General features: G+C 41.1%; 1 protein-coding gene across 2 annotated transcripts in view; it reads left to right on the top strand.

The window, feature by feature from the left end:
* The window catches only part of PCSK5 (proprotein convertase subtilisin/kexin type 5), a 399481-nt gene that overhangs the window by 247025 nt on the left and 136608 nt on the right, over window positions 1–15848 (top strand). For both annotated transcript variants that reach the window (XM_063455029.1, XM_063455030.1), the window contains exon 20: window positions 14212–14327. In XM_063455029.1, coding sequence (XP_063311099.1) covers window positions 14212–14327 — 116 coding nt within the window. The remainder of the gene's footprint in view (window positions 1–14211; window positions 14328–15848) is intronic.

Genomic DNA, 15848 nt, shown 5'->3' with positions numbered 1-15848 from the left:
TTGTTCGGTAGTTTCACTCAATATAATAAATGGAGTGATTCTACCGAACAATCAGTGAATGCTGCATACATATCCCAGGTTAAACTTAATACACATATAATATTACAGGCAGTACACTAGAATATGTATCACAGTCTTAAAGGGACAGTAGTCCCAAAAGTCCCAATATGTCCATAGATGCTGTTAAAAGGGCCAGTAGCAGCAATATACAGTACAATATGCCCCAAATAACCCAGGGGCCATAGTCAGCAGGTAGGAGGCTAGCAAACAGGCTTCTCCAGGGCCCAGTGGCGAGGTTGGTTTCGCCACATTTCTCCCCTTTTCCAAACAGACTAACAGGGTACCTGACCTCTTGCCGGTCAGTGCCCTTGTTAGTCCAGCAGCCCACCCACAAAACAAAAACAGCAGTACAGCCCACCCACAATAAATGGTTACTACACCTGAGTAAGAGAAAAACTTGTCCAGGTCCAGGTGCCTCACCATGGCTGTGTGGGGGACTGGTAGGCTGTTTTGGTGGGTTGCTGAGTGGGCAGAGCCCAGCGGTACTCTGCCCTGGTGCCAGCACTACCCCGGGAGTAGTCTGGTTGGAGCCTTGCTGGAGACCGACTGTCTCCCCTTTAGTTACACAGCTCTGCTGCTGGAGACAGACTGTCTCCCCTTTGGCTAAACAGCCCTGTTGTGGGGGGGCAGGACCGACCGTCCCTACCCCCTGTGCTGGAAGTGCAGAGACCACGGTCCCATCTGCACAGGTGTGGGGCTTACAGTCTCCCCCTGGTACATTAAGCTGTCGCTGGGGAGAGGTGGTAACCAGCTCCTCTCCCATTAGAACACTCTGCCCATCGATGATCCGTCGCTGGGGAGAGGTGGTAACAATCTCCTCTCCCATGCCTACTTTCAGTCTTTGTGGAGGGAGACCGACTGTCTCTCCTCCCAATTCAGTGTCCTGCTGCTGGGGAATAGAGACTGGGCTCTCTATTCCCAAACAATCATGCTGCTGCTGGGGGGTAGGACCAACTACCTCTGCCCCCTGTAACTCAGCCTTCCGCTGGGGAGGGAGGACGCTGCTCTCCTCTCCCTGCACTTCACACTGCCTTCCCGGCATATCACTCTGCTGCTGGGGGGAAGGACCAACTACCTCTGCCCCCTGTAACTCAGCCTGCCGCTGGGGAATGGAGACTGGGCTCCCAATTCCCTGTGATTCACACTGCCGCTGGGGAATGGAGACTGGGCTCCCAATTCCCAACAAATCACACTGCCGCTGGGGAGGGAGGACGGCCCCTTCAGCTCCCTGTAACTTGGGCGCAGAGACCACGGTCCCATCTGCGCTGGTGAGGGGTTTTCTGTCTCCCCTTGGTGGGTTAGGTTGTCGGTGGGGAGAGGGGGTATCAGGCGCCTCTCCCTGCACTGTAGACTGCCGCTGGGGATCAGGGCTGACCCTCTGTACTCCCTGTAGGCAGGGCGCAGAGACCACAGTCCCATCTGCGCTGGTGAGGGGCTTACTGTCTCCCCTTGGTGAGCTGTGCTGCCGCTGGGGAGAGGTAATAACAGGCTCCTCTCCCTGAACCGTAGACTGCCGCTGGGGATCTGGGCCAACTGCCCAGCATCCCTGTAGGGCCGGTAGAGAGATCTCGGTCCCATCTTCACCTGCCATCTGTGGGTCTCTCCAGGACCAGTCTATGAGGTCCCCAACTTCTGCAGCTGGTAGTGAAGCAGGGGGTACCTCAGCCACCTTTTCCCAGCTGTAGGCTAGCAGGTCTGGGTCTGCCACCCAGTTTTCCCGGTCTGCGTCCCTGCTCTGCGGCTGGCAGGAATTTAATAGTTCTACATAGTCCATCTCCAGCTCTCGTTCCATGGCAGCGAAACGGCGGAGGTCTTGTCCCAGTCCAATAGATCTCGGGCCCTGTATCATCTCACCTCGGTAATGAAAGATAGCCCAGTACCGTGACTCTGCTGGACTGCCGAAGTCGACATCCTCCACTAAGGCTTTCCACAACAGGCCAGGGCTCGTGTAGTTCTCCCCCTCTGGCTGGATGCCCTCTGCCCTCCACGTCTCTGGCTGGACAGTGCACCACCACAGTGCCCGGTATGAGGTGTCCAAGCTCAGTTCCCTTTCCACGAGGTACTCGAGTTGTCTTACCCGCTGCCCTCCAGGTTGGTCTCCCAGAAGCGGCATCCGCCAGGCCATTTGTTCCTCCAACCGGTATGCGACACCAGGAAGGCGCTGCTGCCGTTGATACTGGACTTCCTCCAGGGCATCGTACCATAATTCTATCCGGGCATTATCTCTCCATTCTAATTCACTCTCTTCCTCAGGTGTGTGTGTTGCCCAGGGGTCTACGAACCCCATTTTCCCAAATCTTTATGTAAACAGGGACGCTGTACGGATACTAGCGTTGCCCTCAATTTGTAATTCCAAACGTTACCAGTGTCTCTGAGCTTCTTCTCCTCGCACTAGGACGCCATCCCACCGCTTGCCACCAATGTAACGGATCACCTGGCACCCCGACTTGGTACCTCCGTTAATGGATGCTCCTAGCGCTTCCTGAGGACTCCAAGCACTCTGGCAGACACCACAATCACCGAATCCGAGAAACCTTTTAAATTCTCCCAAGCATATGAATGCTGTAGACCATTGAATAGGAACCATACGAATAGGCTTGTACTCCTAGCAGTCAACTGGAACAGCATGCAATAAATCCTTCCCCCCAATAATGAGATGACACATCACTTTGAGGGTAAAACAGGAACTCTCGACTGGCTCATCCAGCCTGGCTTTTATTACACTAATCCACATACAGGCCACACCCAGGGGGAGGCATAAAATAACCAATCACATACATGGTTCAGCCCACACATCCCCTCCCCTCAGATAACATTAAACTCAATTATCCGGTACACTTTTTCAGCCAAGTTCTGGATGTACCCCAAAACCCGGGGGTACACCTTTAAATCCAGCATCGCTGGATAGCCCTTATTCAGGGGGACAACATATCCAAAATTCAAGTAATTCGGATGAATGGTTCGTGAGATATGGGGTTCCAAAGATTTGACCGACCGCATGGGTAAAGTATCCGAAAACAGTTCCATGCATTTTGGCCCTGCGGTCGGTCACAAACAAGGGAATGAAAACAGGCGAATTGCGTGTGTTATAGAGCCTGGAGAGGGTTTGAATGAATTCCCTTGTTTATGGGGCTCTTTCTACCGAACGGCGGGTCATTCGGTAGTTTCCATACGAATTTCTGGAAGTATGGAGGTCTCAGCGGTGTTTGCCTAGTCAAGTGTCCGATTTTAGTTCCAGACACTCGACGGCAAAACACCGCTGTTCGGTAGTTTAAGATGGCCGCCGCCACGTGTTTGTTTCCCGAATGGCGGCCACCCAGAGGACAAAGAATACATTACACTGATTGCCAATTACCCGTTTGCAACATTGTTGCAAACGGTAATTGGAGGCACACTTATTCCTGGGTGGTCTGGTTGTTCGGTAGTTTCACTCAATATAATAAATGGAGTGATTCTACCGAACAATCAGTGAATGCTGCATACATATCCCAGGTTAAACTTAATACACATATAATATTACAGGCAGTACACTAGAATATGTATCACAGTCTTAAAGGGACAGTAGTCCCAAAAGTCCCAATATGTCCATAGATGCTGTTAAAAGGGCCAGTAGCAGCAATATACAGTACAATATGCCCCAAATAACCCAGGGGCCATAGTCAGCAGGTAGGAGGCTAGCAAACAGGCTTCTCCAGGGCCCAGTGGCGAGGTTGGTTTCGCCACAAATGTGTTATTTATACTAATTGCACCTACCCACAGCTTTACTTTATCTCCTTGGAACTGTATGAGATGTAAGACACTTTAATGAGGTTGGAATGCAGTCTTACTTACATCTGTTATAAATAGCTATATATTGTAAGTGACATATATTGGTGTCAGACCCAGAAAAATAATGGTGTGTTTAGAATTAATAGAGAACACTCAACATTTTCTTAGTCATATAATGAACACAACAGGCATCTTTTATTCTACAGAAACCACAATTCCATAATCCATTTACTAGATGGCATTCCAGTTCCTTGGTGTAATAGCTCTTTTGTAGACTGCAACATGCATTTCATTATGACCTGCAATTTGTCAGAATTTTGTCTAACTGGGTGATCGTACAAAATCCTAAATTCCAAGCCGAAATGTAGTCAAATCACAAACCAGAACGAAATGCGCAATGGACGAGAGTGTTCATTTTGAACACTCATATTTTATTCTACAGAAACTGCGATTCCATAATCCATTTACTAGATGGCATTCCTGTTCCTTAGTGTAATAGCTCTTTTGTAGACTGCAAGATACATTTCATTATGACCTGCAATTTGTCAGAATTTGGTCTAACTGGGTGATCGTGCAAAGTCCTGAACTCGAGCCAAAATTTAGTCAAATCACAAACCAAAACAAAACGCGCAATGGACACAAGAATGTTCATTTTAATTTGTGATTCAGAATTCAAAAAAAGAGATGATTGAAAGAGATAAAAGTATGATTGATGGCTAGTGGAAACCACTAAATGGTCATTAAATTCACAGATCAGGTGAGAAGTTATTATTATTATTATGTTATTATTTATATAGTGCTATTAAATTTCACAGCTCTATACAGTGGGTGGACGAACAGACATGTAGTTGTAACCAGACAAGTTGGACACACAGAAACAGAGGGGTTGAGGGCCCTGCTCAATGAGCTTACATGCTAGAGGGAGTGGGGTAAAGTGACATAAAAGGTAAGGATAGTATTAGACTAATGACAGTTGCAAGAGAGGAATCAGTCGGGTGCTATTAACAGTTTAATTGATACGCTTTTATTAAGAAGTGGGTTTTTAATGATTTTTTGAAGGATTGGAGACTGGGTGAGCATCTAACAGAGGAGGGAAGCAAGTTCCACAGGAAAGGTGCAGCCCTTGAGAAGTCTTGAAGGTGAGCATCAGAGGTGGGAGTACGGACAGAAGATAGATGTAAGTCTTCAGCAAAGCGTAAGGGCCTAGACAGGACATACTTGTGTATTAGGGAGGATAAATAGGTGGGAGCATGTAGAGATTTGAAAGCAAGAACCAGAATTTTAAATTGAGCCCTTAGAAATAGCAGAGAGGCAGTCGGAGACACTAGTAAAGAGGGACGGGGAGAGATCAGGAGAGGACAGCATCCGCATAGAAATGATATTGGAAGCCAAAGGAGCTAATGAGTTTACCAAGGGAGGCAGTATAGATGGAGAACAGTAGGGGACCAAGGACTGGAGTTGGGGAGAAGAAGCAGAGCCAGAGAAAGAAACACTGAAAGAGCGCTGGGAGAGGTAAGTATGAGGAGAACCAGGAGAGAGCAATATCTTGTAGACCGATATTGCGGAGGAAGAAAAGAAGCTGTTGATGTTCAACAGTGTCAAAAACCGCAGACAGGTCAAGGAGAATTAGGATAGAGTAGTGACCACGAGATTTTGCAGCAAGTAGATCATTGGATACTTTGGTCAGTGCCGTTTCCACAGAGTGCTTAGCGCAGAAACCAGACTGAATCGGGTCTAGCAGAGAGTTTGATTCTAGGAAGTGACCAGTAAAGGGAATAAAGGAGGAACAGTAAAATAAAAAACAATCTATATTTGTGTATTATATTTACAGGGTTATATCCTAAAGTGAGAATTTTAAGGGAATTCAAATCAAACTTTGACAATGTAATAAAGCAGCAGGAAATGTTAGCAGAATGCTTGGTTGTATAGGGAGAGGTATTAACAGTAGAAAGAGTGAAGTGCTCATTCCAAGACTGGAGTACCCAAACTGAAAAAATACCTGACTCAGAGAATTGAGCGTGAGCATGTTAATTCTGATTGGATTCTTTGTTCTAATATTTCAACACAGTATGAGATGAGACCTTTGGTCTTGTGGTTTATTGTGACATGAAAATCCCTCAATGGCATAATTTTACCTTAATACATATTCCATCAGTATATATGGCAGTTATCAAGTGCAGAAAATAAGAAATTGTACTTAAGTATATAGTTTTTGGACATATATAATGCAGTTGTTAAATGGTATGGTATATGTTTTTATTCAGATTTAAATTGTGTTTTGCATAATTTTTTTGAGTTTTTCAAATATATATATATATACATATAATGTAATAACAATAAAATATCAACAATACACATTGATAATACATGACTTTTAACAACAATGAGTCTATAAAGTTACCAACAATATAATGAATAAAAAAAAAATCAGAATTCAAAAATAAATAAAATAAAATAAAACATTAGGGAGAAAAATAATGAAAATAAAATAAACAATAAAATAATTTTGCAAATTTTCACTTTTAAATTCTTTGATACAAAATTAGATTTGAAAATCAGTGCACAAGCTGTTTCTGAAGTATTCAATTTCCTGACTATGCCAGCAATCTGATCATCAGAGTATGAAACAAGAAACAGAAAAGATGGTAATTGGGAAGCAAATTGGGACAAATAATATTTGCCTCATGTCTTTTACAATTACAGACAGAACACTTGTTTATTTCATAATGTAAAGAGTTGTGATGGGGTAAGAATGTGTTTTAAAAAACTTTTCAAAAAAGACATTTCCCAAACCACAGATATAGTTACATAATGAATAGGGTTGAACATGATTTTTTTTTTTTTTATATAGATTCATTAGCCCTATCAGCTGCTTTCAAAACATCCTTCAGATAACCCCATTAAAAATCTTTAGTGTCCAAATATCCAAGAAGAATGAGCCACAGAACTGGAAAATATCAATTTCAGACATTTTATGATCCAACATACCCATTATACAAGTGAAGCAGATGTTAGGAAAGGTTAAATGATCTTAACATGTATAGCTTGGAGGAAAGACGAGACAGGGGGGATATGATAGAAACATTTAAATACATAAAGGGAATCAACACAGTAAAGGAGGAGACTATATTTAAAAGAAGAAAAACTACCACAACCAGAGGACATAGTCTTAAATTAGAGGGACAAAGGTTTAAAAATAATATCAGGAAGTATTACTTTACTGAGAGGGTAGTGGATGCATGGAATAGCCTTCCAGCTGAAGTGGTAGAGGTTAACACAGTAAAGGAGTTTAAGCATGCGTGGGATAGGCATAAGGCTATCCTAACTATAAGATAAGGCCAGGGACTAATGAAAGTATTTAGAAAACTGGGCAGACTAGATGGGCCGAATGGTTCTTATCTGCCGTCACATTCTATGTTTCTATGTTTCTATGTTAATGGATGATTCAATTTGCACAAAGAGATCAGTATTATATTAGAAATCATACTTTCATAAGTTTGTAAACAGTGTCAATCGTTGAAGAATGTATGGGAAAAGACAATAAAAAAGGAATCTTTCGTAGCTTAGTAGGATAACTACCATTAAATGTTTAATCATTGTATAAGTCTTCAACCTGGTGATAAGTATAGAGAATTGCTAAAGATAATCACCAAAGTCTATTGGCATTGTCACCATCCCATCCAAAATGAGTGTTCACGTTTCACTGAAATTCCAACCCAGTCCAAAGATATATTTGGACACTAGTGACAGCTGTGGGGAAAAAGACTCTGTCTATGGAGGATCCTGATATCTCTCGGGATCCTCCATAGACCTCATATACAATACAATGCTGAAGTTGGATGCTTACAGCTGAAGAGCCAGGAGGTAAAGGGGACCGGCAGGAAGAAGATGGGACAGGTTCAGGTAAGTATTAACCACCTTCCCATACACCCCTTAGCCACAGTACTGCCAGCAGGGCAGTCACTTACATTAAATGAATCACATATGGTAATATTGTAAAGGAAGGAATGTGTAAACTCTTTCAGCCACTTCTGTATCCAGTACTGTCACACTGTAACCCACAAATAAAACCTGCTTGGATAAATTGTGAATTAACAAAAAGATGAAGATATATTCTTTGAATGGATTCCATATATGAATGGATTCCATATATGAGAAATTTGATTGAAGAGTTTAGTTGAAGAACCAGTAAGAAAGAAATGCTGCCCTTTCTACAAATTAAATGATTGTGGTAGCTGACTGATAACACATGGTCAGTCTTCAATAGTCACAGCAGTTCAGAGTGGTCAAAAAATGAGTGCAGACTATACAACTAATCATTATAAGTAACAAAATGTGCTTCTTCTTCTAACTTGTTCTCTCCATTAAAATGTTGGTACAAAGTACTCTTCTGTGCCCTAAAGAGGCAGCTTTTTAAAAACACTCCAATGGAATTTTTCATTTTTTTTCCTTTTTATAATTGAGAGACACACCAAATGAAAACATACACACATTTATTGTTGCACATTTTTCACTGGGTGTATAGTAAAAACTACAGATCTGTTCATTGAGAAGTCTTTGCAAGACAAAGAGCTGGTTGTCTGATTGGCAGCCATGGGGTATAATAAAGTTAATTTATAAACGTGCTCAGTGCTGAAATGAAAAAAGATGACACGATTCACACATAATGCACTTTTGAAAGTACTTTGGGTGGTTTGAGTGCTCATTTAGGAAACTTGGATTCAAGTGCACTTAAACAATAATAAAAAAAAATGTTTATATGGTATTCTATTATTTTTCTCAAGTAGATCATGAACCTCTAAATGAACCAACATTTTTCCAGACTCTGTGAATTGAAAAGCATATGAAATTGACTTTTCACTTGGAGGCACATACAAATCTTTTACTTTCTGAAAGTCTCCCAAACACAAGATTCTAAGCTATCTGAAATGGCATACCTAAGTAGAGATATTGCTGTATGAATTTAGCCTTTAAAAATATCTACATCCACACGGATGTCATTAGCACTAGTGTTTTCTGTAAGATCATACTGTCCAAGGGTACAACATATCCTGACAACTGGGGTAATCAATGTCCTTGCTTACTGTTCTTTCAGGTAGATACTGGACAATAGTATTGTTGATGTCAGGGTCAAAACAAAAACCTTCCTATGTATATATAGACAGTTCAACAGAGCTTTTATCAGGACAAATACCTATTTATCTGGGTATTTGTCCTGATGAAAGCTCCGTGCAGGAGCTGAAACATGGACATGGATCTGCTACATTAAATTGAAGATTTGGAATTCCAAGAGTGCTGGTATTGTTGGGGATTTATTATTTATTTCTGACTGGGCACCGGGTCCTTAACATTTAGTTGGAGTGCAAGCGTTTTGAACTGATATATATATATATATATATATATATATATATATATATATATATATATCGCTTGACTCAAAGAAAGTTTTTTTGTTTTGACCCAGACATCAACAATACTATTGTCCAGTATCTACCTAAAAGAACAGTAAGCATGAGCATTGATCATCTCAGTTGTCAGGATATGTTGTACCCTTGGACAATATATATTGAAATATATATATATATATATATATATAATATATATTTTTTTTATGCTCTTAGTGAATATAGATATAAAAAGAAGATAACAAGAAACACTGAGTGGCATGTTTTATACACACTGTACTGTATGTAACCTTTGATGTGCCTAGTAATGAGAATTATTTTTTTTTCTATTTGGTCACATTGTCGAACACTGAGGTTGCTATACCCTACATGAGGCTTTAAAGTGTGATTGATGAACTCAACCATAACTGGTCTGCAGGAGGCATGCCAGTGAGCATTTTTTTTTTAATTCTTTATTTTTGTCTTGACATGTCAGGCATTACATCAACATTCGTCGGCTTACACAGGTGCCGAGATTTAGCAAACACAAACATTTTTGGTACATACGCATATCTCTGCATTGGTATTCTGATCGCTTACATACAGCGTTTTTGCATATAGAAGTGTTGTATACTGAGGATGTTCACCTGTCGTCAAGTTTTTATCTATAACACTAACAATCTTATCTATAACATTCAGTACTGGTCCCTACAGGGAAGGTGAAACCAATACCTAGTAGTAGAAAGCTAGCCGAATTTGGTGGTATACCACTTTTTCTGTTCTTATTTTACGTTGTCCGGAGCCGGTACCCGTTGGCCCAACAAGAGTAATTAACCTCGGGGGTTTAGCGTGATGCTCGGTCTTACAGCCTGGGTCCCGCCCCACAGGGATCTTTGGCAGTTGCCTCCTAGGGCCTCTACTATGGGCTGTGGGTCGTGGCCCCGTCAGGGCTCCCCACCCAGGGCCCGGGTAGGTGTATATTGTTATCAAGCTGTTCCCGTGTAGTGTGCATGCCCAGTGGCTTCTGGTTTTGCTCTCTACCGTATTATGCTGCTGTGTATTGCTTGGTGTGAGTGGGTCTTTGGGTGGTGGGCCCTGAGGGCCCTGGCTCTGTGTGGTTCCTCCATCTGTGTGGTACAGGGGGGGAAAGGAGGGGAGGGCACAGTGAGTGTGGGGGGGGGTGCTGTGTGCCCCGCTGGGTTTAACACTAGGACACTGGGGCATGCGGTGGGTCGCTCACAGCCCTCAGTCTCCTGTCCCTGGTCATATGTCCTAGTCATAGTCCTCCCAGGGTTGCCAAATTTTGTAAAAGTGTGTTTCAGTGTTTCTGACCTGGGCTGTGAGTTTGTCCATCAGATATGTGTCCTTGATCTTCACTATGACGTTGTTTATTTACAGAACTATGGGTTTCATCCATGCCTGGGCTAAGGCTCGTCGAGCTGCCAGTGTGAGTTTGTTAAGAAGCTGTTGCTCCTTCCTTGTGAGGCCGTCCGTGGGTTTGGACAGTAGGATGGACAAGAGGTCCAGGTCAATGTGTTTCTCCATGACGTCCGCCAGTAATGTCTGGACCCTTTTCCAGAATCCGCCTATTTGTGGGCAGTCTCACCACATATGCATGAACGTGCCCTTATCCCCGCATCCCTTCCAGCATGTGTCTGTTGTGGTTTTACCCATTCTATGTAGTTGCACTGGGGTGGTGTACCACCTCATCAGCATTTTATAAGCTTGTTCTTGTTGTAGGACACAGATTGAGGTTTTTACGGTCGCCTCCCAAATGCCCAGTCCTCTCCCTCTAGTACCCATTGTCCAATATATCTGGGGTCTTTGTCGTCCTTGTCTGGGGCGCTAAGTTGCGTGTATATCGTGGAGATTAGGCCTTTCTGTTCAGTCTCTGAGGTCGTTCGTAAAATGTCATTTGGATTTGGGCTGCTTTCCGTATCTCTGGGTTTTTAGCGAAGTCCTGTAGTTGTATGTATCTAAATACATCTTTCATGGTCAGGGGGGCGAGGGTTTTTAGGTTTTCGAACGTTCTGAATGTACCGTTTTCGTAGAGGTGGTGGTATATCTGGACCCCCGTGTCCTCTGTGCCCCTGAAGTCACGTGCGCATAGCCCGGGCTCAAATGCCCCATTCGTAGGCTCGGTTGTCCGGATCTGATGTAGAAGTCGCTCCAGTGCTAGGACAAACAGCAGGGGGGATAAGGGGCATCCCTGCCTGGTGCCGTTTCTAGGTCTGAAGGGGGTCGGGGTCGATCCTGGTATGTTCGTTTGTGCCCTGGGGCTGTAGTTTGTCCCCTGCGGCTGTCGCATGTCCTGTCGTGAAGTGCGGTCTTGTGATACCTATCGGTCGGTGGTCCCCCTCCCCAGGAGACTCTCTCGATTCAGTTTCAATTAGGGTCCCCCTACTGCTTTTGACATTTAACAACATGGTAAACAGTAACATATTTTTGGTAGAAAGGGGTAAACACTTGCGTGTCTGGACATGCAGGAAGACGGTTGTCGTTGGTGCCAGTGAGCATTTCTGCTTCTAATCTTTTGCATTGTATCAAGAGACTCTATAGTCTAAAATTATATTAATAGTATCTCCCTGTCTGAAAAATATCCTTTCCAGACTCTAATTCAGACTTAGTAGTAGAGCCAGAATAAATTCTGCCATTACTAGTTTGGATTTGGTTCCTCCTGCTTGTACATTTTTGTACTGTGCAATTCGTGTTTGGAGAACCTGGAGATTGACACAAAAATGTTAATAAAATGTTCCAAAATGCTGAGTATAAAACTGAAGTGGATGGCAGAAAAATACAATCACAATGTCATTAAAAGTGTCCTAGTCAGTTTCCCATTACATAGTCTCATTGAAGACAAATTGTAGTAGCAAGTCAATTATAATAAAGTACTAAGGACCTTTAGCTTCTTCTCTTAGCAGGGTCAGCTCAGTCTTTTGTCCTTCCACTGTTAATAATATAAGTCCTATTTAGATGCATTAAAAAAAATAGGCTGTACGTAAAAACATCCTGGTTAAGCAATCTATTGTTACAGTTATTACTTAAAAACAATAAATTAAAACTTTGTAATGGAACCTTTAAAGACTACAATCATAGCTGTTTGGATGAGATCACAGGTTTTCCCAGCAAGTAGCATGGATGTTGGTTTTTCTTTTTAATGTGCATTTTGTTTCTCGAATCTGAGGTATGTGATAAAGATTGTGGTAGTGACTTGGTGTAAACAAAATTTCCATGTGTATCTGGCTGTATTAGAATACTTGGGATTGACGTTAATCTTTGTGGCAATAATGCAATATGAAAATATAATTGTTTATTCTTTCATTAGTTAGACACAGTGAGTCTGCCATACATCGTCAATTACATCAAATATATGCAGGGTGCTTTGCTTACTATTACATATATATATATATATGTAGATATTTGTATGTATATATATGTAGATTACATACATTTACAAGCTTTCATTGACAAAGCAGGATTCATTTATTTGTATGATAAAATGGGACCAGCTGTGCTTTTGCAGATTAAAAAGATTGAAGATTGACATAAAAATCACCATGGTTATTTACCTAGCCATCTTCCAGACAACATAGAATGCAAGATGCTAATAATAGGGTTTAATGCCACTTGCTGCTTCTGTCAATTGACAAAAGTCCATTAATATCAAAATTAGGACAGTTAGGACAAAATGATTAGGACATAAGGAGTGTTAGTAAATACTTGGCAGGCTTTGAGAATAGGCCACTGCTGAGACACAAATGCAAGTATGAAGCCCTCCAGGAAATAGCTGTAAGCTATTGTTAAAAACGTTTAATAATGTTCAGATGAGTGTTGTTTTTTATAAGAGATCGGTCACCGCCTGTCAAATTATTGGAAAGAAGGGTTGTCTTTTGTCTCTTGCAACAGCATATCATAATATTTCTCTCTATGTTTGATTTTTGTATTGATCTAATCATGCTGTCTAATCAGCATCTTGATATGCCACACCTGTGAGGTGGATGGAAGAGAAGTGCTCACTAACACAGATTAAGACAGATTTGTGAACAATATTTGAGAGAAATAGGCCTTTTGTGTACATAGAAAGAGTCTTGGATCTTTGAGTTCAGCTCATGAAAAATGAGGGCAAAAACAAGTGTATAAAAATGTAAATTTCTATTGAAATCTGCACTATTTCCAAAATGAAAAAAGAGGACAAACTTTTTACGAATAAAGCTTTTCAAAAAGCTAAAGTGCTTCAGGGGTCTGGAGTGTCCATTTTAATGTTTACTAATATAATATGTATCTTATAGTATATAGATAAAGTTGTTGCTCTTTTTACCAAGCTTATAAGAATCCAGACCACTTCATCTTATTGAAGTGGTCTCAGTGCAATATCCCTGTCACCTTAACCCAGCAGCTGAAAACATTGCAGTTTTAGAAAAACTGCAATGCTCTCACTGCAGGGTTAAAAGTGACCCTAGTAGCTGTCCACCAGACAGCAACTAGAGGCACTTTCTACAGTTTCACTGCAGTATGTGAAACTACGCTGGATGTCCTCACGCTTTGCATGACGAGTCCAGCATCTTGCAAATCTCCACAGGAAAGCATTGATTTAATGCTCTGCTATAGGGAAGGCCTAATGTGTGTGAGTTGCTTGCCATGCTTGCTCAATAGATTCCTCCTTACAGTGACGTCAGAGGAGGTGTAGATGGAGTCAGTGCCGATAGGCCTCTGAGCAGGAATCATAGTAATTTAGCACTCCACTTGTGCGGGGCGCAGGGATAGAGGGAGCATTTTATTCCTAACACTATAGTGTTCCTTTAAGTAAAATGTATCTGGTAATATTGGTTCCACATATAAACATCTGCCAGGTTTAAAGTTTATTACTTGCTTTTGGATTGGAATTTAGTAAGCTGTAATAAAAACGTGTGCCCCACTACCTTGTGTATTATGAGATCTGAAATTGAATTTTAGATTGTTCCTCTTTTGTAGCTTAAAACCTTTTTATACTTTTTCACAGATGTGATGCCAGCTGCTTAACTTGTTCCGGACCAGGAGATAAAACCTGCATTAGTTGTCCGGAGGGCTATGTACTGGAAGGCAGTGTCTGCATGGTGGGAACAGTCTGTAAAGATGGTAAGTTGATGAACCCAACATAACCTCTGAATCCTATAACTGGCATTGTCATGCAAGTCCTTGTCTAGTTTGTGTTAATGTAAACTCTGATTGATAGTAAGAAAAAAATAATACATGAAAAAAGGCCATACAGCAAAGTATGTAAACCAAACATATCTGCAAATTAAGAGGCAAAAGCTTTAAAAACAACATTTAAACTACTAAAACACTAAATTACAATTTCTGAATAATGGACAAAACAATATTTAGGCCAACATATTATAAGAAAAAGATCTCAAGTTTAGCAAAGCAGGAAACTCAAGATACTTGACTATTCTGTAAAGTAGTAGCCATGTAGTTCCGTGCTTTCATTTGGACTTGATTTTGCCCCCATCCTGTGATAAATTGAATGTGTCTGAATGTGTCTGATAGCCGGATATGCCAGTAGAATGCAGAAATAAAGTCTGTGAGTATAATCCCGTCATACAGTATGTACAGTTACACCAATCTCTGTACTAAACAGAGTAAAGTATTACCCAGCATGCAACAGATTTTGAAGTTGACAAACCTTTATGGCAGTAGTTTTAAAAGTAGGTGAGATAACAAAACTGTGCCCCTATGCTATTTTCAGTGTGTCCTCGTTGACTAGGTGCATCTATTCATTAATTATTTACCATTAAGTGTCAATATTTACACTGTAGAACAGAAACAGTGGGAAGGATAAGTTTAATTTAGTTGATTATATTTTAGTCTATTCTTTTTGCCACGTAACAAGTTTATAATATATTACTGAAGAACATCTCATCAAGCTAATGCCATATACATATATATAACTTGCTTTATAAGTACAGTCTTTCAATCATTTGCTCAAATTGAATTTTTTTTTTTTGCTCAAGACGAGCAGAAATTGTAAATGCGTGCTAGTCTTGATACACTTACATAAACTAGGTTACACACATTGCATACTAATATTATAATATTCCCAGTAATAGTTGAGATTTGCAACATAAACCACTTAATAAACTGGCCTTTCAGAAGTACATATAATAAAATTAAATATAATATATGTTGAGAATTTGCTATGAAACAAATTAATGCAAATGTCAAAAAATCTCTTATTACTTTTTGTTTGCATACAATGTGGGCCATTGCCATCACTAATGCAATTTTTCACATTATGTAAAATACATTCCTAACACCAAGGGGAAGTTTAAATGTTTCATGGAATTGTATATATCAGACAGCATGAATTGTAAATAAGAAACCATGAGGTTGTTTTGTTATGTTTATATTATGAGACAATGGATAAATCAAAAGACTCTCAGTTAAACATTTGGAGAATAATCGGTCCTGTTTCCCATGGGTAGCCTTGCCTGTTGATTTAATCAATGAAAATAACTACACTGAATGAATTCTGATCACCCTATTTATCAAGTAATGCTATATGTCATGTCTCATGACTCGAAATTAGCCCCATTACTAGCTAAGCAAATAGACCACATAAAGAAGACTAAATAGATGCAAGATGCAAATAGATAAGTA

The sequence above is a fragment of the Pelobates fuscus genome, chromosome 5 (assembly GCF_036172605.1).
Source record: "Pelobates fuscus isolate aPelFus1 chromosome 5, aPelFus1.pri, whole genome shotgun sequence".
NCBI lineage: Eukaryota > Metazoa > Chordata > Amphibia > Anura > Pelobatidae > Pelobates > Pelobates fuscus.
This window is presented reverse-complemented; position numbering and strand designations above follow the sequence as displayed.